General features: G+C 40.8%; 1 protein-coding gene across 4 annotated transcripts; it reads left to right on the forward strand.

Annotated features, from left to right (window-relative positions):
- Positions 1-5,100: 5,100 nt before the first annotated feature.
- On the forward strand, positions 5,101-26,822 carry CLTRN (collectrin, amino acid transport regulator). Of its 4 annotated transcripts, XR_011740564.1 has the most exons (7): positions 5,101-5,248; positions 5,624-5,682; positions 11,112-11,197; positions 17,955-18,071; positions 20,849-21,043; positions 23,544-23,671; positions 25,058-25,140. XR_011740564.1 is itself a non-coding variant. In XM_065854487.2 (6 exons), the coding sequence occupies exons 1-6, from the start codon at positions 5,182-5,184 to the stop codon at positions 25,212-25,214; spliced, it is 681 nt and encodes a 226-aa protein (XP_065710559.1). In that variant the 5' UTR covers positions 5,101-5,181; the 3' UTR covers positions 25,215-26,821. The 4 variants fall into 4 exon arrangements, 3 of the variants coding, with proteins under 3 accessions (XP_065710559.1, XP_071668885.1, XP_071668888.1); XM_065854487.2 differs by lacking the exon at positions 23,544-23,671 and having other exon boundaries at positions 25,058-26,821; XM_071812784.1 differs by lacking the exons at positions 17,955-18,071; positions 23,544-23,671 and having other exon boundaries at positions 25,058-26,822.
- Positions 26,823-27,057: the final 235 nt, after the last annotated feature.

Below are 27,057 nucleotides of genomic sequence, written 5' to 3' on the forward strand. Positions count from 1 at the left end.
AGAGATACTGTTCTTTTCAACCAGACAGACAAATTCATTTAGTACAAGAACAGAAATAGTTCTTTGCACTAGTTCAGTGATATTTCTAGGATGCAGATCGTCTGTGAGATTCTGCATGGCCTCGACTTGTAGCTCAACAGTAGTTAGGAAAAAACAAAGGTACTATAAAAGAGGAGCTGTTTAAAAATCCAGTACCTCACAAAGTACTGAATTAAAGATGTACCTTGCATCTATGCATATAGATTGTTATTTGTTCAGCAAACTGATGCCGGAGTGATTAATCAGTGGCAAAATGCAGGCGTGCTTAAATAGTGCTATGTATCTGACCAAAATGGGAGAGAAGAGGCTGGGCAGAAAGTTATCCATGCATGTAGATTTATTACAGAGATAATGGAGTGACAGAATGTTACGGTGTGTTTTAAGACAGTATTAAAAAATGTCGTTGATCTGAAGAAACATTAGCTTTCTAGTAGTACCTGGTCTAGGCTTGCTTGTCCACCTGGCTTGTTTAAAAAAACATGTTGGGTTTGGAAAAAGATTTATAGATGTGCAGCAATTGGTTGCTTATGTGCGTTGCTTTGTGTGTATACAACTGGATAAACATACAGACAGTCAGCTGGCTGTTTGTGGCACACATCCAAGCTGCTGTGCACATATATATCAACTGCATGATGCTCTTCCTGTGAGCTGAGTTGGGGTGTTAATCACACTACTCCTCCTGACCTCCTCTCCCTTTTGTCAGAAAAATCATTTGTCTTGCTGCTTGCCAGCAAGATAAACTGGGGAAAATCAGCCATCCTGGCTGGAAGTCCGCAGCCCTGATTAGGGCATCCAGTCATGTCTAAGGTTGTTCCTGCTGGGCGTCAATGCACTTTGACACTGCTTCTGTGTGATTCTGAGGGGAAGAACGGATTTACAGTGATTCACAGTGGGAAGAAGTGATGCCACATATTGATGTTCAGTTCTATTTGCCTTCTGGCAGCAGGGAAAACACTTGACTTTCTCTTTCTCTTCCCAAGTTTCCCAATATGTTCCCCAAAGGTACAACAAAATTCAAATATTCATTATTGAAGCGACACACATAAATTTAGCATGAAACTGATTACATTTATGTTCTTTTGAGATTTTTTTTTAATTACAAACATCACAGAAAACTGATAGTCTTCCATACATCTGTACATATTTTAGTGCACTCCTTTTGATGCGTATACATACAGTGTGTTAATTTACCAATGATCAGAAATGAACACATCGCTTTTTGTTTTCATAGGCATAGATTGAATGTCAAATCAAATAACATGTCCAATAGTTTTGTACTCAGGACTGGTTGCCTAGTGAGAGTAAACAGATACCCGGGAATCAGCTTGATTTAATGACTTTTAAAGATGGGATATCAAGTCCTTTAACAGTGACCTCTAAAAAAAAGATTAAATTAGTGAAACAACAAGTTCTCCATTACCTGAAAGTCCAAGTATTCTTGCACAGTAAATACTGGTTATTGTTTTCCATAAATTCAGTCCCCTAGTTAAGTAAAATTTTCTCACTGGTAGTCATTCTTGTGAAGGTCTTTGGGTTTGCAGTCTCAAGACACGCTTATCATTGCTAAAAGACCAACGGAAAAGTAATTTCAAAGTGATCTTCAATTTAGGAACTAACCATTAATCAGAGTGACCACAGGGGGAGAACAGCAGCAGAGTGGAATAAAATAAACCTGTCTTGCTGCCCAGATTGCAAAGAATGTTCAAGTACTTGGGATACATTTCTGTTTCTCAGTTCTTTCTCACAGTATCACAGTATGTTTGGGATTGGAAGGGACCTCGAAAGATCATCTAGTCCAATCCCCCTGCTGGAGCAGGAACGCCTAGGTGAGGTCGCACAGGAATGTGTCCGGGCGGGCTTTGAATGTCTCCAGAGTAGGAGACTCCACAAGCTCCCCGGGCAGCCTGTTCCAGTGCTCTGTCACCCTCACTGAGAAGAAGTTTTTTCTCAAATTTAAGTGGAACCTCTTGTGTCCCAGCTTGATCCCATTAGTCCTTGTCCTATCATTGTTTGCCACTGAGAAGAGCCTGGCTCCATTCTCATGGCACTCACCCTTTATATATTTATAAACATTAATAAGGTCACCCCTCAGTCTCCTCTTCTCCAAACTAAAGAGACCCAGCTCCCTCAGCCTTTCTTCATAAGGGAGGTGCTCCACTCCCTTAATCATCTTTGTTGCCCTACGCTGGACCCTCTCCAGCAGTTCCCTGTCCTTGAACTGAGGGGCCCAGAGCTGGACACGATATTCTAGATGGGGTCTCACCAGGGCGGAGTAGAGGGGAAGGAGAACCTCTCTCGATTTACTGACCACCCCCCTTGTAATACACCCGAGGATGCCATTGGCCTTCCTGGCCACAAGGGCACAGTGCTGGCTCATGGTCATCGTGTTGTCCACCAGGACCCCCAGGTCCCTTTCCCCTGTAATTTCCCAACCTATACTGGAACCTGGGGTTGTTCCTGCCCAGATGCAGGACTCTACACTTTCCCTTGTTAAATTTCATCAGGTTATTCCCCGCCCAACTCTCCAGCCTGTCCAGGTCCCACTGGATGGCAGCACAGCCTTCTGGCGTGTCAGCCACTCCTCCCAGCTTAGTGTCATCAGCAAACTTGCTGATGGTACACTCAATTCCCTCGTCCAAATCATTAATGAATATATTGAATAATATTGGCCCCAGTACTGACCCCTGAGGCTCTCCACTAGATACTGGCCTCCAACTGGACTCCGCACCATTGACCACCACTCTCTGGCTTCTCTCTTTAAGCCAGTTTGCAACCCACCTCACTACTCTATTGTCTAAACCACACCTCCTCAATTGAGCTGTGAGGATGCTGTGAGAGACTGTGTCAAAGGCTTTACTGAAGTCAAGGTAGACCACATCCACCGCCCTGCCATCATCCATCCACCTTGTTACATTCTCATAAAAGGCTATGAGGTTGGTCAAGCATGACTTACCCTTGGTAAAGCCATGCTGACTGCCCCTAATGACCCTCTTATCCCTGATATGCCTTGAGATGACACCAAGGATAAGCTGTCCCATTACTTTCCCAGGTACAGAGGTGAGGCTGACCGGTCTATAGTTACCCAGGTCCTCCTTCTTGCCCTTTTTGAAGACTGGAGTGACATTTGCTTTCCTCCAGTCCTCAAGCACCTCTCCCGTTTTCCAAGACTTGGCAAAGATGATGGAGAGCGGTCCAGCAATGGCTATCCTAGCTGCCTTCCTACATCCTCTAACAGCAGCCTTATATTCCTCCCAAGTGGCCAGCCCCTGCTTCCATGACCTATAAACTCTCCTCTTCTGCTTGAGCATACCCAACAGATCCCTATTCAACCACACAGGCCCCCTGCCTCCCTTCCTCGACTTCCTATGTGTGGGGATGCTCTGATCCTGAGCATGGAAGAAGCAATCTCTGAATGCAGTCCAGCTCTCTTGGGCCCCTTTTCCTTCAAGCAGTCTTGCCCATGGGATTTCCCCCAGCAATTGCTTGAAAAGGCCGAAATTAGCCCTGCTAAAGTCCAGGGTTGCAATTCTACTTGCTATTCTGTTCCTGCCACACGAGATGCTGAACTCCACCATCTCGTGGTCACTGCAACCCAGGCAGCCCTCAACCTTTACTGCTTCGACCAGACCCTCTTTGTTAGTGAGGATGAGATCCAGCAGTGTACCTCTGCTAGTCGGCTCCTCCACCATCTGCATGAGGAAGTTATCATCAATGCACTGGAGGGACGTCCTGGACTGTGGCTGGCTGGCTGAATGATCCTTCCAGCAAACATCAGGGAAGTTAAAATCACCCACAACAACCAGGGCCTGTGACTGTGAGGCCACTCTCAGCTGTGCATAGAAGGCCTCATCAACTTCCTCAGCCTGATCTGGTGGCCTGTAATAGACACCTACAACAGTATCACCCCTGCCAGCCTGTCTCTTGATCCTGACCCATACACTCTCAACTCGTTCCTCATCTACTCCTGGGCAGAATTTAGTACATTGCAGTTGCTCTCTCACATAGAGAGCAACTCCACCACCACGCCTGGCTGGCCTGTCTTTCCTGAAAAGGGCGTAGCCATCCATGACCACATTCCAGTCATGTGAACTGTCCCACCACGTTTCTGTAATTGCCACCTCCTCTGCATTTATTTATTTGTCTTGGTCAACATTTGACTAATAGTGTAGAGTGCATCGTTAAAATATTTGCATGCATGTGTGCCTGTATGTACACATGGTGTGTCAAGTCTAGAAAACGAGTATGTCCTTATTCAACATACTTCTAAGATACCCTTTTATTGCACCTCTTCTTAGTCCAGTTGCTATCTTATTGATCCTTCAACAGCAATGAAGTGTTCTCCACCTTTATATCTGCTCTTCTTGTGCAAAGCAATGCCTCAGATGTGGAGGTTTTTTGTGTAGGATGAGGTGTTTGCTCTGCTGGGGTTAGGCAAGCTCCTGAGCCAGGATGTGAGAGTGATGGGACTGGGGTGAGCGTGGGGTGACACGGCACTGAGGCCACCAGGTTGGAACTTTCAGAAGTTCTGTGAGTTCAAAGGCAAATGAAGGGATCAAATCGGGAGCCCTGGTTTGTGGGTCCAGGGCTTCTGTATTCGCCACTCTCTCTTGCAGGGATGACAAGCATGCCCAGTGCTCCCTTATCCTCAAGGGCCCTCTGCGGGACCAGCCAGTTTCCCAAGGAAGCTGGGTGAAAGTGTCCTGTGGGATCTGGTGGCAGCTGAACTTCAAGTTCACCTGTGGTGGGTAACAGCACAGTGTCCCCACCACCGCTCTGCTGCGACATCCCTCAGCCATCTTGTGTGCCTGTCTGACATTGCATTTTTTGGGGGAAAAACGGCTGGTCTGGAGCACCGTGTGAAGTTTTGTATTGTTCTAAAAAGAGGAAGAAGGAAAATTAAAAACTTGTAACAGCTTCTATTTTTTATTTTCTTCTTACTTACAGAGAAAGGTAGTAAATAACTAACAGAAGACAGTTGTTTGTAGTGCCTGTTTTTGCTATAATAACGGGGGTTAATTATTAAACCTTTTACTTGGTTGCTCACTTGTGCTGCTGATGCTTTAATCCTGGGTCACAGAAAGTTTAAGAGTGCTTTACAGGGTAGACTCACTTCTTTTGCCTGAACCTTTCCACACTGACAGGATGTTACAGGTTTTGCTGCTTACTCTCTCTGTAGTTGCCAGTGTTCATGCTGAGGTCTGCAGGCCAGGTAAGTTTTCGAGATGATTCCCATCCTTCCCCAGGTAAATGTAGCTATGAGTTTATGCCTACAAAGCCACCAGGTTCCCAGAGTTATATTTTAACTGGTTGTCTCTAGTTTGAAGATTGAAATGCTGAGCGTACACTTCTTTTATGACTTTGCAAATTAAGTACAGAAGTTGATCTCACTTGAAGAGATCATGGCAAACCTCACTGAGACTGTAGGACTGTGGCATTTTTCATGCTAGTAGCTTCAATTCTTCTAACAAGTTGTGTTAAGACACAATTAGAAACTGCTGTTTGTGACTAATTAGAGAAGTAAATGATTTAAAGTCCTATTTTGGCTGAGTATCAATATATGTTTGCTTTTTTCTCTTTGTGTCAGATGCACAGAATGCTTTCAAAGTACGGCTTAGTATCAAAACAGCTTTGGGAGACAATGCAGTAAGTAAAGCATCTTCACATATTCTTCCTAACTGAATTGCCAAAACAGAAGTAATATATACTGGAAAATTTCTGAAGGCAGCAAAAGCAATTTCTTCTGAAGTGTTAGTTGTAATAACTTACTTGAGTCATGATCCGGGCATCCATTTCTTGACCTTTGACTAGTCCACTTCTTAAAATGGCATCCTTTAAGAGAAGTATAAAGCTTGTCTTTTCATAAACATGATTTTCTGTCAAAGATTTTTTTTTTTTTTTCCTGGAAAAACAGTAGAGATGTTACACTTGATGCATGAGAGGTGCTGCATAAATCTAACTGTATTTGGGGAAGAGCACTTCTGCTTGAGAGTGAAATGTTTTGGCTTAATTCAAGTCTTTGGACTTCATGTAGAAGTACTGGTGTAAGCAATAAGGGTCTGTGATAAATCAGAGATCGGGATGTTAGATGACCAAATAGTCCTTCCTGATCTAATGCACTATGAAAAATGGCAAAGCTCAGTACTTTGTTTACAGTTTTGAATGCTTAGAGCAAATCTGTGATGTGTTACAGGGCTCAGCATAAAATTAGATATGAAATGTCTTGGACAGTCATCTCTGCTGGAAGTCTGGTGTCTGATTTTGCTCAGAGTCCTGGGGAACAACAATCAGTAGGTTAAATGTTATGAGAGATTGGAGATATGAGAATCTCCCCATGCCCATAGGAGTCATATTGAAATTACCCTGAAATATCAGGTAATTTAAACTAATATTAGGAGGGACCTAATTCTGCTGGTAACTCCATAAACCAGACAAACTGGGAAGAGATATTCAAAATACATGCTAAACTATTTGTCTGCGGAAATTCATATTGAAGTCAATCCTCTTGGGTGAGAGACTTTGATTGAACAGTAGTACGAGCCTGGTTTGCTTAAAAATGCATCAAAAATACTGTATTCCTATGGCTGAAAATATGTCAAAATCATTATTGAAGCTTGTCTTGGAGATAACTGCAAATATTTTGATTTTATCTTGGTTCAAAATAGCAAACAATGAAAATTGCACTTCCCAATAATGCTCGTTCTTAAGGCTTTTTACTTTTCCAGATATAGTTTACTATTTTTTGCTTATTAAAATAAGGGGGTTTTACTTGATCATTTTTTGATCATATTTTTCATCTGAATAGGGTATGATACAGATCATTAATCTTAACTACACTTTATATTACAAGAAAGAAACATTAACTGAGGAGTCTTTCTTTTTTTTTTTTTGTAGATAGGTAGTAGTTTATTTCATGTTACAAACTGTGCGAAAGCCCTAAGAATGGGACAATCTCGAACAGCATTTTAGAACAACATACTGAAAATGGTATGATGCCATACAAGTTACCCACAAATAATGCACAATTTATTAAGTGCACAGGTAGTAGTTTCTTTTCACAGGCATTGCAATCTTCTCTGTGAATGACCGAAAGTTCACTTTTTAATTAATTTATTTATTTTAGCAAAGAAAAGCATATTACGATCATTGTATCATGGTAGGACCCAGCCAGCTTAGAATATCTTGGTATGATGCTCTGCTATAGAATTCTGTTTCATTCATTTCCGAGACACTTCAAGCTAGATGATAACAGAAAACTCTGATATTGTGGGCATTTTGCTCTGGGACTGGCAGGGTGACTCCAGTGTACGTTTAAGGGCGTAGGAAATAGGTTAGTGTAGTTTTCCACATGGCTTAGTGCATGCCGTCCACTTTGTGTGAGGCTGATAAAGACATGACACCATTTTTTAATTTATTCACAAGGTAGGCTGTACTTTGAGGCAGAGAGTGCCATTTAGTTTGTTGATACAGTTCTTATCACAGTGGAGCTGGAAAGAGCAGCTAAGATACAACAGGTATTTAGCTGTTATCATTTTATTTGCAAATAATAGGTGTTCTTGACAGAGATATTGTTTGCCAACTGGTGGGATGAAGCATGATGTCTGTAAGCCTAAATGGAAGGAAAGTGATTTATGGGTCTCTCTGAGGATGGTGCTAGCATTAGGAGTGGCTTCTGGAATAGCTGCTAGTCACTAGTTGCTTCCTGCTCATGAACATAGCAGAGTGGTAGAGAGTTAATTCAAAAGGGCCAAAAACAACTAGGGAATGAGCAGAAGTGATGTGCACTGAGACATGTATGTAACTCTGTGTTGCTACTCAAAGAGCTGTGACATTAAGGGCTTCAACCAGGTGAAGTAGAAGATGCGCTTCTCTCTGGCTTACGTATTCAGACTGTTTCCAGGGTAGAGGATGAACGGGAGCAAAACTGATGTGCACGTCGTGTCTTGCCACCAAATGGGGCCCAGAAATGTGTGTGTCTATAGCCACACTGCAGTCTGAATGGCTGTCTAGTTAATACAGAGAACCATTCAGGAGGGAAGGGACCTTAGATGGTCCGTAGTGCCTTGCTGCTCAAAACCAGGACAATGCCGAAATCAGATCAGGTCGCTCAGGGCAATCTTGTAACATTCTGATCTTGTTCTGTAAGCTTAAATTTTGTCCCACTAACAATCTACTCTTGTCATCTTTTACCCATTTTCTCATTAACCTCCTCTTTTCAGTAACAGACACTTAATACTGGCTTCCACAGCCAGCTGTGTCTAATTCTGCTCCTCCTTAACATGTAAAGGATGGCAAGTACAACTTAGCCAACCTCTTTGTGTTTATTCCTTTCTAGAGCAAAGATGGTAAACACTAATAGTTCTGGTACCATTATGTAAAGTTTCATTGATAACAGAGCTATCTTATGTTTATAACGTGTGGTTGCAAATGATATTTAATACATTTCCTCTATAGCAGCACAAAATGTGCATCAATAGCTGCACTTCATAGGAACATAAGAACAGAAGCACCATCCTCAACCACCAGCTGCAGTCCAGGCCTTTGCAATTGGAGGGTAAAGATGAAACTGATAAAGCCCCATAGTAGAATGATTCAGGTTTCCTTGCACCTCTGTCTCTGACCGGAGAAAGCTGATGATTAGAAATTGGCTTCTGGTAGTTCAGTGCCCACTTGTCCTGAGTTGATACAGTTCATCAGCTTAAAGGTATTCTTGCCGTACTTTTCTTCCTCATTATGTTGCCTCCCCCCCGCCTATTCCTGCATGCAGTCATGTACAGAGCTTCTTGTTCATATGGAGCCAACAGCCATCTCTATCTCCTCTGTCTCATCACTATTTTCTCGGGGCTTCATGTTCTTCTGCCCAGAAGGTTGTCGGTAGCATCTTCTCACTGTAGCAACCTCCTCATTTCTGCTGAGCTTTCTGTGCTAGTCTCCTCTTCCATTTCTTGGGGCTTTCTGTTTATTCTGTCTTTTTTTAAAAGTGCTCACTCTTTCCACTGCAGCTAGAGTTCCTTGTTAGAAATTGTTTTCTCTGTTTTGAGATATTAGTTTTGTTACTGTGGCTTAAAGAAGCTCTAGGTTACTGCATTATTTATGGAAACTGAATACTAGATATGACAAAATGTGTATGTGTACTGCACTAAACTGAAACATATCAAGTGCATAGACTTGGTAGTACTGCATTGCATTTGTGTCCACATAAGCATGAAAAGGAGTGTACTTCATCATTATTCATTTTCAAGACAACTGATTAAGTTATCTCTGTATCTGGTTTAATCCACTGCATAACGAATTATTTTTTTCTGTCCTTTTGGACCTGTTCTCAAAGACTGCAGAGGGCATGTAGGGATTCAGTCAATAGTACTACGCATAGAAGATGGAAGATCTTTCCCTATAGTTCTGGACAGTGTGCTCCGTGATATCTTTAAAATTATGATGAGTAGTTTTATGGCTCTCATCTATATTAATTCCTCTACTACATCATCTTTTTATTTTTGTACTAGTTGCTGTCATTACTGTCACATTTTCATCAGTGCAGTGGGATCAAAATATAGGCTTTTATTATTTCTTTTCAAAGAGTCAGTCGTCTTTTTTTTTTTTTCAGTTTAAGTGCCCAGCCTGTCATGCATTATCGCAGTATGCTTACACCTCCCTTCATTCACAAGACAAGAGTGGTGAATCAGAACCTGGATTCTCAGCACTGCATCTGGATTTCAATGCTACTCAAGTTGTCTGTTGCTCAGCTTTGTCTTCCCTGTCCTGCCACATCTCAGAGAGGCTGTTTCACAGCTCATCATTTGTCTAGGGATGATAAATATGATCGGTATGACTTTCTGCCCTCTAAATGACTGCCTTCTTCCTTGCTTACATTCCCAGTCCACAGGATGTCAGAGCAAAATGAGGACTGATGCCTGGAAGTTGGATTCCTTCTTTCTGTGGAGAGGATGCAGCACGATGCGTCTAAAATCGAGACTTTTAAAAACCAGAATTAAGATTTGGCATTTTCAGTGTTCTTTACTGTTTTTGGTGTACATCGTTGGTATTTGAATGTGTTATAAAGGCCCGTGAAAAAGTAGGTCCAGTTGTCAAGAGGATTAAGTATCCACACTGCTGGGTTTCTGATTTGGATGATTACAGTACAGATTTTTTAAATGCTGAAAGTTAAAATTTAGATTTGTGTTCTGACTGACTGACTGAAGAAAGCTGCCTCTAACCTCCATTAATATAATTCCAAGAAACTATTAATCTTTGTAATCTGCTGAAAGGAGAAATTCAATCAGTGTGTCTCAGTCAAGGCTCTCATTATAAAATGTAATAGGTGCAGTTCTTACAGGTCATTAGAATTGCGTATGTGAATGAAAGCCCAGGGGAACCTAGTGAAGCTATGTCAGAAAACTGAGTTTGTGGAAGCATGATTTTTCCTCGAGACAACAGAGAACAGTTTTTGGAGCCTGTATTTTACTTCTTACTGAAGTAGTAAGCATGCTATTTTCTTTCTTTTGTCTCACATGTGATGCAGTAATTTGTACTATAGTTAAATCTGTCTTCTTGTTGCAAGAATGGAGTGCAGCAATAAGGGCAAAATCTCATTTTGTTTCCTGGTGTCATGACATCCATCTTCCAGAGACTACCTTCAACATGAGTGCTTTTTTTTTTTCTTATTTTTGGGCAGAGCCAAATGGTCTTTGTGAGTGGATTTAAACTTTGTCCTCTAACAGGGTTTATCCAGCAAAAGAGGCAAGGCTGTATGTGCAGCTGTGTGGGAAGAATTCTAGCAATATGCCTGTTCTTTATTACAATAAACTTTACATCTCCAGTTTCGTCAGCTCTCTGAAACATTCAATTCATTTAGTTTTTGGAAACATTCTTTGCACTTTATATTGTGCTTTATAACAACTGTTAGAAAAAGTCCTTTGTGCATACTAAGTAATGGGCAGGAATTTATTTTCTCCGGGCAATCAGAGAATTTATTCATTTTCTTGATCAGTATGGCATTTCAAATTCAGTGACTCTTTTCCCTCTTTGTACTGCCAGCAGTGGTGTTGAAATTGATTATTTTCCATCTCTCTTTACAGTATGCCTGGGATGCTAATGAAGAATACCTCTTCAAAGCAATGGTGGCTTTTGCAATGAGAAGGTATTCCAGCAAGAGCACAACTCAGTAAGCATCTGCTCTGTTTCGCCTCATACATATTAATAAAGCTGCATGTATTGACGCATTCTCTGCTGTACTGAAATGTTGAAATCATTATACACATCTCTGAAAAAAAGACCCTTTGAAAAAAAAGTTCCAGTGTATTTCTTTGACACCCAGATATATGTTAAACACCACACTCTGTCTTAAGCAATGTTCAATCTTTGGACGAGTGTCCCTGTTGATGTGAAGTGACACAGCTGTGGATCTCAGTGGGATTGTGCTAATTCACTCTAGCAGAATCTGACAGTAAGACACGATACCTTCTGGAGACCATACTGTGAGGAGATGAAGGGACACATTGGCAAGGTCAAGAAACACAGTACAGATCCTGGAATAAACAGCTCTGGTGAGCATTTTCTCAGAGCACAGCTGCAGCAGTATGTTGAGGATGAGCTGACTCAGAGAACTGGAAGGTGGATAGCTGTGCTAGTGCTGTGTTCTCTTGGTGGTATTTGTCCCTAAGGTTGTAGCGGTTGAGTTACCTAACATCAAGAAGTTTCAGATGTTGCAGTTCAGACATAAATCAGCCTTTAATTGGTTTTGGGATTAAATCTGCCCTGAGGTATTGAATATTCGCAGGCTTCTCTGATCCTTGCTACTTATGAAATTAGATACCAGATTAGACAGACTATTTAGCAAGCTGTATTTTCAATGTGTTCTTATCTTTCTTAAGCAAGAAAACTTGTATTTCTGGAGGCCTATTATTTTTTCATTATTTTTTCAGTCTTAAAGATTTATGGTTCTGGTGGGTCAATGAGGAGAAAGTTCTTAATTTACTTTAAAAAAACCCTGCCTCAAACTGCCATAGTATCATATGAAACATATTCCGTATTTGAAATAATATTAGTTAACTTTAGTCACATGAGAGTTACTGTGGCTGCCATACTTTGTCTTAAATAGAAGGTGCTTTCCCCTTCCATGTAGCAGGAGTGTTTTGTTCCTTGCTGATTTATTTTTATTCCTCAGAAGTTGTCTCCTTTAAGCAAGACAGCCATTACACCAAGCTTAACAAAAACAGCCAAGTATGCTACTGCACACAATTATAACTACACTAAAAATGAGTTCAAGATACAAGCTAATTAAAGGTGATTATGCAGGGTTTTTTCTCAGGTTTGTGAATTAGCCGAGTTTTCATCCACTATATGATCCATGAAGATTTGCTTATGTATACTTATTTTAGTCCCACGTCATTTTTTAAAATTATTTGCTTCCCTCAAAGTCATGGTGGTTTCACATGGCAAAAAGTCCGTGTCAGAAGCCAGTGATCTTTTTCCTCTTCAACCACTGTGGCTCTCTGCAGACTCAACTAATACTAGAAAACTTGGTGCAGGAATGGGAAAAAAATCAAACCAGTACAAAAGGAGTTAAAATTTTGATGGAAGTTATCTCTGTTCACTTTGGGGAATCACAGAATTTATGCTCAATTAATTCATTTCCCTACCAAGACAACTTTTCCTATGGACAAATATGATAATGTCAGTGTTCCGGTTTGGAGGTGGGATTGCACATATCAATAATTTCCTGCTACTAAGTTTGTCAAAGGAGAAATCAGTATAATATTTGGAAACAGCTGGGTGTGAGCATCTTTTTCTCTTTTTAAGATGATGTAGGACTTCTTCATGGGGTATAATTTGTTGGAGTTTACCTTGTAGATATAACTGATAACTTTTCGAGGATTTCTAGACACCTTTGGGTTGACGTCTAGACAGCATGTCAGCCAAAGTGCAGCTCTACAGCTCTGAGATCTGGTACGGCTTACTAGGCAACAGGCTGAGGAGTTTCATATCTGTAGATCTCTGCCAAATCCCAGGGGACCTCAGGGTCCCCCCTTCTGTGGTGGGGAGCTAGATGAACCTCCCAATACACCCCAAATAATCTGCCTGTGATGTGAGAGCAGAAAAGCTATGAAAGCATCCATCTTATTACAAGTCCTGGAAATAATTCACTCCTCTCCTCACCCTTGGGGCAGGCAACTGGAAGGAGCTGAGAAGAGAGAAAGGAGTGTGGTCCATCTCCATCCCCTCTGCAGTGGGTAGGGAGGTGTGGGAGAACTCACCATCCTGGAGGGCAGCGCCACACGCCATGCACGCAGGCGTGACACTCTCACATAGCTGGTAAGGATAGTAGCAGGGGCTTGCAGTGTGGTGAAGAAGGAGGCAGAAGCAGGAGCTTGTGGCAAATAAATTACATTACACTGCAGGAGGTTTTATAGTTAAATGCCAACAGATTTTCTTTGGGAGCTGTGAAAGATCAATGATCAATTACTCTGTCTTAAAAGAACAACTAAAATGCATTGTGTTAGCATCTAAATTTACCCAAATTGTGCATCTGGTTAATTAAAGATTTTTGTCAAAATAAAGACTTATGAAAAAGTCACCAGTATTTTACATAACCAAATACTGGTTCTGCCATGGTATAAATTTTGCACAAGGCCATAACCAGGATGTGACAAACCTCTCCTTTAACATCCCATTAATTTCTAACACACCCAGAGCTCTGCAGTAACTCACAGCCACAATTAACTTGCACATGAGACCACAGGCCTTTAACTTCAGCAAGCTGGATTGGGCCCCAGGTAATTTGGTGGATAAGCATAACCATTGTTTCAGCCTGTCCCATCATTTTTGAAATTCAAAGTCACCTTTTATTAGGCTTCTGAAACTGCATAAAAGCCAGTCTGAAATCACAAGCAATTGAATGTGCTGCTGGAAACAGCAGTTGATGCTGGTTTTGCTCTTGTGTAACTGGGAGATCCAATGCAGAATGGGCAGGATTGCACCTTATATCTCTAATTCTCTAAAGTTGGTTGCTAAACTAAAATTTAATAAATCATGGAGCCGTGTTTAATGTTTGAAAGGCTTAGTGAATTTTCAGGTTTGTGTGAAATGGAATATAGACACAATCCATCAAATGACTCAGTAATTATTCATACAGATAAATAACTTATTTTTCAGTGGAGAAATAAAAATCTTTTATTTCCTTCTCTATCCATCGCCTTTTGATTGATTTTCAATAAATACATTCGTGAATTACATAAGACAACCTTTGATCTTTCAGTGTTAAAAAATTGTCTGTAGTCTGTGTTAGTAACCCTGGTTTCTCTAATCTGTGACCCATTCGAAATAATATAAATCTCTTTTGTGCCTGAGACTAGTTAATCTGTAGAGCAGAAAGAATGTAATCACATTTATTTTCAGTCAAGTAACAATCTATTTTTAGTACATTTTACCCCCAGCTGCGGTTTTCCTCATGGATTGACAAGAGAAAGAATTCATCAATATTGTCCATCTTCCAGAGACAGGCTATTTTGATACTAAAAATATTGTGACCGTTTAGAACAACAAAATAAGCTTCTAGAGTTAAAACTGTTAAGTCAAGGTGATCCCACGACTTCTGTTCACAAAAGGAAGAAAATAATGTTCCTTTGCAGGAGCAGCCGCACAGTGCTGGCTTGGAAGAGGCCTGAAGCCTTCAGGAGAGCTGGAGACGAGCACTTGGACCTTGGGGCTGTGGTTCTTCCACAAGCTAATGACCACTGTAGGCACCCAGCTCCCTTTGGGCCTCTGGCAGCTCTTTCTTACCCATAAACAATCCTTTAAATCTCCGTAGGGAACAATGATGGTGTTTCAGGCCAAGGAGCCATCAGGGCTTTACTCTACTTAGTGGTGTTCACTTGCATATATTGAAAGAAATGCAATTTTTGACTTTTGCCATAGTGCCGTAAGGCAGAACCAGGATCTTGTAGTTTTGATGATAGCAGTCTCCTATAATTGCCATGACAAAAGTCTATCACCTGCTAAGGAAATAAAAAGATGTCTACATATTTATTTACAAATACACTTAATTAGCACAGTGCATGGAGAAAGCCACATTTCTCAAATCTATACCGTGTAAGGGCATAGTTTTATAATGCTTCTGCATGCTGTGAATCCAATCTGTGTGCAAATAGCACAGGGGAAAAAAAAAAAGTGTACCTGCTGTAAAGAAATTGCCGCATTCGTGCTTGCTGGTCCAATCTGTTTTGGTGTTTACTCAATCCCCTTTGAACTTCTCATGAGTAGTAGTATTCTCTTTGGAGCCTGGAAGGATTTACAGCATTCAGATTCCACTGGTGCAAAAGTGGCGGCAGTGAAGCCAGATGTTGGATGTGTATAATTGAGCAAGGATTTTAGACACAACAGGGAGCAGAAAGGAGGCAAAATTTACATATCCTAGTGTGAGCCTTGCTGTCTGTTCGATTCAGTGCTGTTTGTTCTAGGGGGAGAGAGAGATACTGCCCCTAATGATGACCAACTGCCCTTCCTCATGCTGAAAGTCTTGGCACTGTAGGGAAGAGCCCAGGTTTAGGAGCTTCTCTGATTCTCTGAACAAGAATGAGGAAGTCAGGATGTTCAGCCAGTCTTTTTCTACTAAATTTGTTTTTCTCTTTGGGGATCAAGCTTTCCTCACTCATTCCATTTCATGAGCACCTGTAGGGCAAAATGAACCCAGGTTTTCTACCTCGACTAGTTTTTGACTGTGTTACAGAAATTTCAGCTTTAAGAACTGCAGTGACATGAAGCTTTAGGTCCTACTGTTATAAATTCTTCTGATGGAAAACTTCCTCTGCAGGTGCAGTTTTAGATGTTCTGTGAAGTCAGCAAGAGTTTGTCAGCCACCAGCCAAAAGTAGACTCTTTCCCTACCTCCTGTAAATTTCGTGCTTTGCTTTTGTTTTGAGAGGAATAAATCTGCTTTGATCTTCTCACTTTTGCTAGCAAACTGATGTGAATATCTCTTCAAATTCCAGAGGATGGCTTCCCTCTTTTATCCATAAAAATTCTGTTTATTTACAAAATTAATGTTGTTCAGAGAGGTAAAAGTGGGTATTTCAGCTCTGCAAAGTCATTGCTTTCCATTTTATCATATATTTCTATGGAATATATACCTTTTCTGCTAAATAAAAGGTTGCCCTACCCAAGGCACCCAAAACACCACCCAAGAAAGCTTTCAGCAATAAGTACAATATTTCTGCAAAATATCCAGAATGAACTACTGTGATCGTTCTGCCTTAAAAGTGAACTTGGTCTTTTCTGTATGAAGACTACGCATTCATCGGCAATGTTAGCTCCTTTACATTCCTTTCTACCTCTTTCCTGCTCTTCAGGCCAACGCAGAGCTCATTTAATTATCTTTGTAATTAGCCAGCAGATGGCACTGCAAAACAGAGCTCTGCGGCAGGAGAGCTTGCTTCCGGCCGGGGATTTGTCCTGAGAAACAGCAGAGTCTGGAAAGGAAATGGTAAAACTTGCATTTTGATGATGGGCAGGCCAAACTTGAAAACCAATTATACTAGTTAGTAATGAGCGTTACAAACATCACTGTAGCTAATTAAAAGAGGAGCTGCATTCTTCTTCATTGTCTCACTGCAGGCTTTCCTGCTCCAGAACAGCAGGTTGTATCTGAAAACTGATCATTCCAAGCAGGGTCTGTCAGGACAGGGCAGCTGTGTTTGCCTATGGCCAAGTTAACCCTGTGCGAAAGTGAACCAAGTCCAACCTGCTCTCTAGAAATAAAAAAGATCCTAACCCTTGGTCCTGGACTTTCAGAATATCTGCTCACTGCTTGGACATGGGCAGAAAATCTAAATACTGAGCCAAATTATTTGGGTTATTTATTAATGATACAGATTCTTTTCCCTCATTTTTATCTCTCTGTCATTGAATTCACGAAGGCTTTGGTTGTCCTTTTATGGTACATGCTATGTTCCTTGCCATGCTATAATAAATGCCACCTTATACAATTCCTGTATATTACATGAGTTTGCCGAGTTTGTTTCTTAATTGTGTGAATAAACTAGGAACAGACAGAAGAACATGGGGTCACCATCTATCCTCAGGCACTGTTATGATACTAATATATTAGCCTTTACTTCTTTAGTTTAAACACTCCATCCCATGAGATTTTTCTAATGATAGTGCCACCATTTATTAGTATTAGTAAGAACTGTAAGAATCGGAAAAAAAAGCTTTTAAAATACATGTTGCTCACTTTTTTACATGATGCCATTGGAAGCTGCCTACCTGTGCTCTTCCACTATTAACTTCACATAAAGCTGAGCAATCTTCTTTTAAAGCAGTTAAGTGTTTGTCATAGCATAAGCTAAAGGGCATAGGCCAGTGCCAGCATAACATCTACATTTAGCCTGTTGCCTCCACTCTGTGCTTAACTCTGTGCAGAAAGATGTCAAAAAGAATAGCATCAATTTCATTGCTTTTCCCTCCAACAAAGGCATCTTGCAGAAGGTGCTGCTGCACTCACTCGAAAATCATGTGGGGAATGCTTGATGCCTGGCTCCTGTGGTATTAGCTGTCAAACCCAAAATTCTAAGTTCATCAATGCATTTGCCCCACTATATGGCCTTTGACACAGCCTCGATGATTAAGATGCAAATATGTATTTTTCCATTTGCTTACACTAAATGTATGTGTGAGACCATGTACATTTGTAAGAGATTCAGAAATTCATTCAAAACTCAAGTTTGGTCTCATTAAGCTTAATTTTTTTTAATTATTATATTGGGAAGTGGGTAATACTGTTTCTTCCCCAAGCATTAACTGTTCACTTTTTTAAAAGTAAGAATTTTCCCCCCTTTGGATGAAAGCTTTTAAGAAAATCTAAAATATTTTTAATGCTTCCTTTCATGCTTCTTTAATTATGATTTTTATTTTAACTTTCCACAGAATTTCCAATGTGCTGGTCTGCAATGTGACAGATCGGGTGTCATTTTGGTTTGTGGTCACAGATTCTTCCAAAAACTTGACAACTGTTCCTGAAAGTGAGGTAGAGGCAGCCATCAGGTACAGTCGCTGCTTCTGCAGCCTTTTCTTCCTTGCTGACTGGGGATGCTTTATATCTCTGGGCCTTGCATGAATGAGTACTCTGCCTGTTTAAGGATAAACTAATTCAAGTAGTTAGAGCACCAAGGGGTCAGTACTCTTTAATGCATGTGAGGTTAGAAGGATTTTTAACAATTTCAAAGGAATGCAAAGCATGTGAGCCTTGGGATGATAACTTTGAAAGGAGTCTCTCTTAATGCTGGAGCCTGAGGTGAAATCTAGTCCTTTTCCAGAACCCGACCTGTAATTTGCTGTCCAGTTCATGGCACATACACCGCTCTCACCCAGCTGCTACGTTTCCCAGAGCCTTCTTCCTCAGATGACAGAATTTCACTCTTTCTGGCTGGGATTTACATCATTTAACTTTTCCTTGTGTGCCACTTGCCTGTCTACACCTGGACTAATGACCATAGGCTCCCTTTCAGTGCTGCTTAAGTACAGTTCGTCTGACTTCAGAAGTCAGTTTTCACATGAGAAGAACTCATGTGAAGGCTTCATGGGCAGAGCTGGCTATGTCCCAGCTTGGCTTAAACAATCTTATACTTGCATTCTTTTCATACCAGCTCTTTCTAGAATGCCAGCTGATAGCGTAGCTGTGCCTTGCTGGTACAAAGTACCAGGTGGTATAAATCAGTTTGCTCTCCACTAAATATCGCATTCTGTAGCCCATAAAAGCAAGATCATGGAGTTGAAGAGGGAAAAAGAAAAGAATAGGTAATCTGACTTCAGTGGTCCACCAAACCTGCATAAGGGGTCTATAGGGATGACTCCCACAAGCAGCATAACTCATGTACATTTCTCAAGCGTGGAGTGGAAAACAGACCTCTTTGTTTTCAGACTTTCTGAACTTTGTCTGGAAAATTTGTGTTATCTCTATGGAGGTGTAATGCCTAATTCCCGATGAATGAGTATGCGTTCTTTTGAAAAGATTAACTTCTAAGCTTATGAGCAGATTAAACTGTTTCCTACAGAGACACCAATCAATAGCTTCATAGCATTAGTGGACCAAGCAGATTATTTATTCACTGAAGCTTTCTGTAAGAGTGCTGGAATGCAGGGTTTTTGCATTTCTGTTATTCTTTGATATGTTCAGTAGCATAAGCTGATTTATTTGAGTCTTTTGTGTGCCCTGTTTGCCACAGAAATTGGATGCTGTTGTAGTATGTTTGTTTTTTAACTGCTGTCTGTCACCCCATAAAGAATAATATGCTATTTATGAAAAGTTTCAATTCCTCCCTAACTTATAAGCAAGAAATAAAATTATCTATAAGGCTACAATACTTTATTCAATTGCTTCTGATTGCAGGTTTCCATACTAAATCATTATTCTAATTCTTCATACTATAGTAGCACATAAGAATGTTATGCATGGACCAGGATTTTATTGTAAGAGGGTCTCTACAAACTTGAGTAAAGAGGAAGGCAAACCTCCTCAGAGCTCTGTATGAGTCCCAAGATCTTGCATAAATATACACAAGATATATTTTTGCATACACAAATACAAAATACACCTGTAGTTACCTGCATGTCTTTCAGCACATAATTCTGTAACTCCAGCCATTAAATGAGGGTGAACAATGCTTCTTTCAGCTGTTCACAATGATCCTTTCACATCAATAAGGATGAAAATCTTTTCTAAATCAAAGACGGCTTACCAAATAATGAGTCTCATAATATGTCATGGCTTTCTGTCCTTTCCAGGAATGCCAGCTTTCCACTAAGGCTAAGAACTTCCTGATTAAGGGACAGTCAAACATTATAATTTCCAAGAAAAGAAATTTGCAAAATCTTACTTGTATTTCCCATGTATCTGTTCTTAGGAAATACTTGCTGTATGGCAAATAAATCAAGTTGTATACTCAGAAAAGCTGCTGTAAATCATACAACTGCAATCAAAAAGAATCTCTCAAGACCAATATGTGTAAAGTATTTTCTCAAAAATTTCTGACATTTTGAAAAAGCTAATGAAAGATACTACTAAAGCCTCTAAAGGCTGCTTAAATTCAGATCCAGTAATACCTGCAAATGCTTAGAGGTGGTGACTGTGGGTGAAGATAGCCGTTTAAGGGCAGCTGCTTTATTACTCATATGAAAAAGTGTATTTCTCAGACTTACAGATTCATATAATAGACAAAAATGTGCTAAGTACAAATCCCTTTAGCTATATCCTGCAAGGAAGAGGGCATGTTGGCAATAGACGTGGCTTTTTCTGAACCACATAGTATTCTGTGCCTCATGGGCCTTAGGAAATCTACAGCAGCAAGAGCAGCTGTTTCTGCTCATCACGTGTGGGACAGTTCAGTTTGGAGAATCAAGGGGCACTGATAAGTAAATCTGAGCATTGCAGGGCAGATCTGCCACTACTCTTGAATGCTGCATGAGTAGTACAACAGAGCCACGCTTCCAGATTACAACCTGCTATGTATTCAGCACACGGTCCGAACCAGAAACAAATGATAATAATAATGTACTTCAGGTCTCATCTGTATTTCCCAGTTTTTGAGATAAATATGTACGGAAGTCTGGTGTCCAAAACCCTGTAAGCATGTTGGTGTTTATGCATTACTGAGAGGATCTGTGTTAAAGTGGATGTCTATGTAATCCTACCAACACCATGTTGCATCAAATTGAGCCCTGCCTGACGTGCAGCACATACATTACAATTATTTTTTTTCTTCTTTTTACTTATAAAATATCTGTCTATAGAGAGCTGTAATATTCTTTGTGTTTTTATGAAGGATGAACCGGAACAGAATCAACAACGCCTTCCTACTGAGTGACCAAACGCTGCAGTTCCTGAAGATAACCTCAACCTTATCCCCTCCTGTTGAACCCTCCACACCTATCTGGCTTATCGTATTTGGTGTTGTTCTTTGTCTCATTGTGGCTGGAATTCTCTTCCTTGTTGTTGCAGGGATTCAGCAACGCAAGAAGTAAGCGGCTTAGCTTTTCTTCTGTTTTAACTGAATACTGGCAAGTTAACTCAGCTGGGCTGGTTTTGCTTTCCAGGTCAGCCTCAGAGAAATTATAACTCTTCCCCTCCTCCCTCCATAGGTAAAGAAAACCCATGTGTCCTTTTCTGAGAAAAGGGGTTAAATTTTTTAACTATGAAGTATAGATGCCATAAGAATGCTGGGCTGTACTGAGGAAATATGAACTATAAGAATACAATCCTGAAGGCCACCTAGTTAGAGGTGATAGCTTTACAAAGACATTTGCTGTCATTCTTCTCAAGGTTTCATGTGCCATAGGTGAGCCTTCTCTCACAGACTACCCAAATAGCTACCAAGAGGGAGGAGGCTGGCAGTGACTGTGCCCCTTCCAGAGCAGTAGTGTCAAAAGCTGGCAGGGCTAAAAAAAAAAAATTCTGTGGCAGTTTGAGAACCCTCAGTAGAGGACACAATAATGGTTAATGCATGTCTGAAGAGGGCCTTCTCAATGGAACAGTGCATGGTCTCACCTGCCATTCATGACCTGATGAGTCCAAAGTACCCAGCCCTTCACAGAATCATGACCAGATCTCACCACAAGTCCAGGTGTTTGCTGTTCGGCAGTAGGGTTGGAGAGAGATACCCTCTTTTCCTCTCAATTTCTGCCCTGTGGAGACAGTGGTGAAAAACCGAAAGCTGTTCATGCTTCTCTAGTGTGAGCATATTGGAGCAGGCCAGAAAGTAGGTGAGGTTTCGGTCCTGCCATCTCTGTTGGCTCAGAGTTCGGCATAAGTAGTGGAAATTGCTCAGCTAAGCTGAGATTCTGCCGTAGAAGTTCAGCTTCTGCCGTGATTTAGGTTGCCACAGAGGTTAACACAAAATTATGACTTCAGTGTAAATTTCCACTGACAACTAGATGATGTTAAAAATATTGAACATATGGTGGACTTCATCCCCAAATACATCAACAATGGATTCATATATGAAAAAATGTTGTGTTGCAGAGATTTTTCCTTTCTACCTCTTTATCACCTTGAAGAACAGCATTAAAAGACTTCAGAAAAACAACACATTGTGAAGGATAAGTGGTTCTCATAGAGACCTCTTAGTAGTCTAGCCAGGATCCTTTCAGTTATATTTTGCATTCAGAAGAGTGCCATGAATTTGCAAAACCTCTTTATATTTTCAAACAACAAAATTCAATAAACAATAGATGAGAGATGTTGTTGGGGAAAGTCTGGGCAGGTACTTGAGATCTGTGGATAGTTTAAGTCCTGTCACAAGCTTCCATGTGATATGGGCTGAGTTTTTTCATCCGCTGAACCTAGGCAACCTCTTCTGTAAAACTGGAGAGTAACGTTGCTACTTGAAGCCTATACCTGCCCTCTGTGCAGCATCTTATCTCTGTGTGTCTATGTAGTCCCTAACTCAAAAGGGGTCTTTGAACATTTCAAATAAATGCAATACAAATAAGTTGTGCTTAATAGCTATGAGTTTTCTAGCTAAAATAATAATTTGTGCTTTATATTGGGCTACAAGACAGCATTTCTCCCCCTCCATTTTCAAATAACTCAGCTGAGCTTGAGCAGTTCCCCTCAATATGGTGTAAACTACATGTTCTTACTGTCCTACCACCAGTAATGTGGCTTGTTGCTGCTTGCCTATAGTCACTTGGCATCCTCTCTCTCTCATGCTCTTGTTGTCCTCTTATTTCACTTCTCCCTCAGTTTCCCCAGCTCTGCCTTTACATATAACATTTCCTGAGAGCAGATTCATTTGTCATTGAACTCTAACTGTCCTTTCTTATCAATGGCATCTGCAGGCAGGGGTGAAGGAGTGAGAGAGTAAACTGAGCATGTATTTCTGCCATCTACTGTTGCAAAAATTGGACAGGTAGCAGGGATGTTCTGAGCTATTTGACTCCTCAGAAGTGCCAGACATCAGAGAAAAGTGTTTCAAAAGTGCTTATCTCTTTTTTAGGCACCAAAGTATGTGACAAGGTTGTCAAAGACTTCAGCATGTCCTGTAATGATTTTACTTGGAAACGTGTCCAGAGCTGACATAACGGCAGCTCTGTTGCCTAGTAAGCTGTGTTGGAAATCTGGCCTCAAGGATGGTGTTGACTTCTTATAAATCTGGCATTTTGTCTTTATTGGCCTTTAAAGTACAAGTTAAATACCTGAGTTCAGATAAGGCCAAAAGCATGTACTTCAGGCCTTTTGTATTCAGGGTGGTAGAGAAGCACATGATTGGCCTATAATGAAGTTTCAGTGATGAGTTAGACTCATGTGTCATTTCATGAACTGAAAAACATTCTTAATGAGGTCTTCACTGTGCATCTCTGCCAACATATAAAATTCTGAGCCGCAGCTGCCTGCAGCTTAAAGAGCTCCATATAATCATAGCCCTAGACTTTATGGTGAGCTGGATCAGACACATCTTCCAGTCTTGTGTTTGTTCTCCTGTCATCGCAGCAGTATGACACCTTCCTCTCTGATAAAAGATTGGGCACATACCCAGGGCAGGACCATCCTCTACTGTCTCTGCTGGGCTAGACTGAAGTCCACTCCACCCAAAATCCCATCTGCAGCAGAGGCCATAAACATTTGCTCTGGAAGGAGTGGAAACAGAGTAAGCACACACATTGCTTCCCCCTATTGCTCTACCAGCATCTAATTTGCAGCTGGGGGCCTTTCTGAGCTGGATTTGATCTTTGTATATTGGGTAACCCACAGTAGTTTCTCTCCCCTTAACTTCTTGAATCTCCCCTTGGACTCAGAAATTTTTATCGTCTCTGAATTCCCATGGCAATGAGTTCCACACATCTCCTAGTCCTCTAATTTCTTTTGAGTCTGCTTCTTAGTATCTTTTTAAATGTTCTGCCTCCACAGTTTTTGTATTAAAGAACACTCTTTTTATACTGTAAGAGCAGATACAGCAACCAGGGGTCAGAGGTTTCCACTACTACCTCCCATGTTTATTTTCAGCAAGTCTGTAATGCCAAGAGTCTCCAAAAGGCCGATAAAATTTTATTATTGTTAATATCACTGTTATTAGCAGTTACACTGAGCCAGGTTGTTATGATTGTCCTGAGTCAGACTGTTACAGTACATGTTGCGGGATAGGAGGAAGCAGTGGATCTGACCTTTGAGTTTTTTATCCTCTGAAACTGCTGATGCTGCTGGCTATAGAGTACAGTAGGTTTTTCAACTATGAACTAGTAGATCTCAAGGCCAGAATAAATCTGGAATTAGAGGGACATCATGACATCTTGACTGATATTTCTGTATTACATCTTCCTGTGGTTGTATTTTTAGATAATTTTATTCAGGAACTGTTTTAACATGCTTTTGATGAGAACTGGAGCCTGGAAAAGTGAAAGCCATGCAACTGTTTGATCTGGAAAACAAAAGTATAAAATACTGGGTAGGAAGGTGGCCGTTAATGAAGCTGGAACTAAAAATGCAGATCTGCAGCATTAAGAGTACTGAACTTCTGGAGAAGATCGAGGAGAGTGAGGACACTCAAGTCTCCACATTTGGAGGCTGTACTCTAAAGCTGATCTGTTTCTAAAAAAGTATATTTTAATTTGTCCACATCATAGGGTGAAATCTCTGACATACACAACAGGGTCAGACTAGGTGTTTAGTGCAGTCCTTTCTGATGTAAAGCAAAAACAGATTTAGAGATTTTTTTCCATTTTTGCTTTGCACTGACTTTTCTCTTTTCACCCTCCAGTCATTTTGCAGAATAAGGAGATTAAGTAATATTTATAATATACAACACATTTCCTCTAGGTTTTCTGATTCCCAATCCTGAACTCAAACCAGGCCATCCAACCTGTGGGTCTCCCACCTTCTGTGGGATATTTACAACAGCAAAGAGGTGCACCAGGTGGTGCCTTTCAGTACATAACCTGTGATAAACTTCTGACTAAATGTGCAATTTTCTGTCTGGAATCATGGTGGAGTGCTGCAGGTCAACAGAATAAAATGATGTTCTCTTGCTTGTTTTTAGAAAGAATAAAGACTCAACAGAGAGAGAAAATTTAGAAGAAAAAAGTGAAGAGATAGTAACAGTAGAAAATGGGATTCCTTGTGAAACGCTGGATTTGAAAGCAGGCCACATTAATGGAGTGTTTGCAGCAGATGATGAGCGGTTCACGTCCTTATGAAATGCTGCCATTGCTATCTGGTAGATTTTTGGAAGACTCCTGTGCCTACCTTATCTCATCACTACTCCTGAATGTCAAACATGAAGACAAGAAAAATGTTCTTTCACTTAATTTCCCTTGAGAGAACCTTTTGCTGATAACACATACACTCAAACCTCCATTACAAAACTTTTGTTCATGAGCAAAGCAAATGAGAAGACATCAAATGATATCCATTAAAGATTTCCAGAAGATGTGTGGCAGAACAGGGCTGAAACCTGCACTGCGTCAGGTGTTTAATTTTTAATGATTATTTTTATATATGCCTATTGCTTGTTTTTCCCTGATATAAATGTGAAATTTCATTATTCTTGAATGCCACTGGGGAGATCATCTATCATTGTCAATTCTTGCTAGGCTTTATTTCAAACCGTATGCAAAAGTGTCTCTGTAAAATTACCTCTGTTTGCTGATACACAGTATGCCTTTGCATAGAGTAGTGATTAGTGCATGAAAGTTTCAATTTATCAAGGGAAAAAAAGCAAGCTTTCACAGTCTCTGTAAGAGCAGGTTAAAAAGGGGCTGATCGTCTGTAGCTTTAGGATTAGCAAGGATCTGGTACTAAAAAGTTTTTCGCTTAACAGTAAAAGTCACAGATTACATGACCTGGAAATTAAAAGTGGCAAAAGTTTGAAATATGTTGAAATTAAATGTTGCAACAAAGGGCAGATTTTCCAAAGGTGCAGTCTGTGATTAGTGGCCCAGCTCTCATTAAACCTAGGAGGGAATTTCACAGCTCTTTGAAAAAATCTTCCTGACATTTTAAAATAATAAAACCAGAGCAGATTTCCAAGACATAGTGAACCCAGGGTCAGCTGAACTCTTCATGTGGCAACTGGATAGCTTTTGAAAAGATTGTGTTTGAAACAGCAGCTGCTGGGCTTGATGGACCTGACCCACATAAGAATGTGCAGGCAGTGGTAAGTCAGCAGAGACCATTCAGACCTGTGTGTGTTTCCTATTTATGTGGCTGGAAGTTCAGGGTACCAAATGGTGCCAAACCCTAAACTGCATTGTTGAATTACTTTGAAATCAGCCGTACATACAGACTGTGCTGTCTGTACCCTAATCCTGTTCCCATTTAAATCAGTGATACAATTCATACTGATTTCAGAAGAACTGGGCCCTATTAAAGGAGAACTGTATGTGTGGGTACCTGAACACAGAGAATGGAAGTGTGTTGAAGGCAACTATGATATTGGCAGTCACCAAACAGTTGCCCACATCACTGGAGGCAGGATTTGACCATTAGCCATCTTTTTTTCCGGTGTTATGTTTGGAGGCAATATCAGAAAACCCATTTACTTATTGGGGTTATTCCATCAGACTCCTCACCAACAGGAACAGGGTCAAACAGGGTAAAAGCTACTTGTAAAGGACCATCCGGTGTCCTGAAGTGTTTCTTGTCTCCGAGGGTACAAATCCTTCAGGATTTTGGCTGTATTGAGCACTTTTGACTGTCCATTTGACTCAGCACTGGCTCTTGGGTGTGGGGTGAGCAGAAGGGGAGGAATGAGGAGGAGAAGGGAAAAACAGTGGGGTGAAGGGAGGAAGCTGAGTGGGGGAAGCCTGAAGCTCAGGGAGATGGGGGGAGAGGAGGGCTAAATGCAAAATAAAACTTTTGAACCCACTGATCATTTGCCTCAGCTGGTCTCATCTGTCATGGTTGTCTTTCATGTCCTGATGATAGGTCCATCTGGACAAGGACTGTGTCTTCTTTGTATCCCAGAAGGTGTGCTGCTCCATTCTGGGAAAGGATTAATAAAGTCAGTTATTAATGACAATATCTCAGTGCTTCAAAAGT

The sequence above is a fragment of the Patagioenas fasciata genome, chromosome 1 (genome assembly GCF_037038585.1).
Source record: "Patagioenas fasciata isolate bPatFas1 chromosome 1, bPatFas1.hap1, whole genome shotgun sequence".
Classification (NCBI taxonomy): domain Eukaryota; kingdom Metazoa; phylum Chordata; class Aves; order Columbiformes; family Columbidae; genus Patagioenas; species Patagioenas fasciata.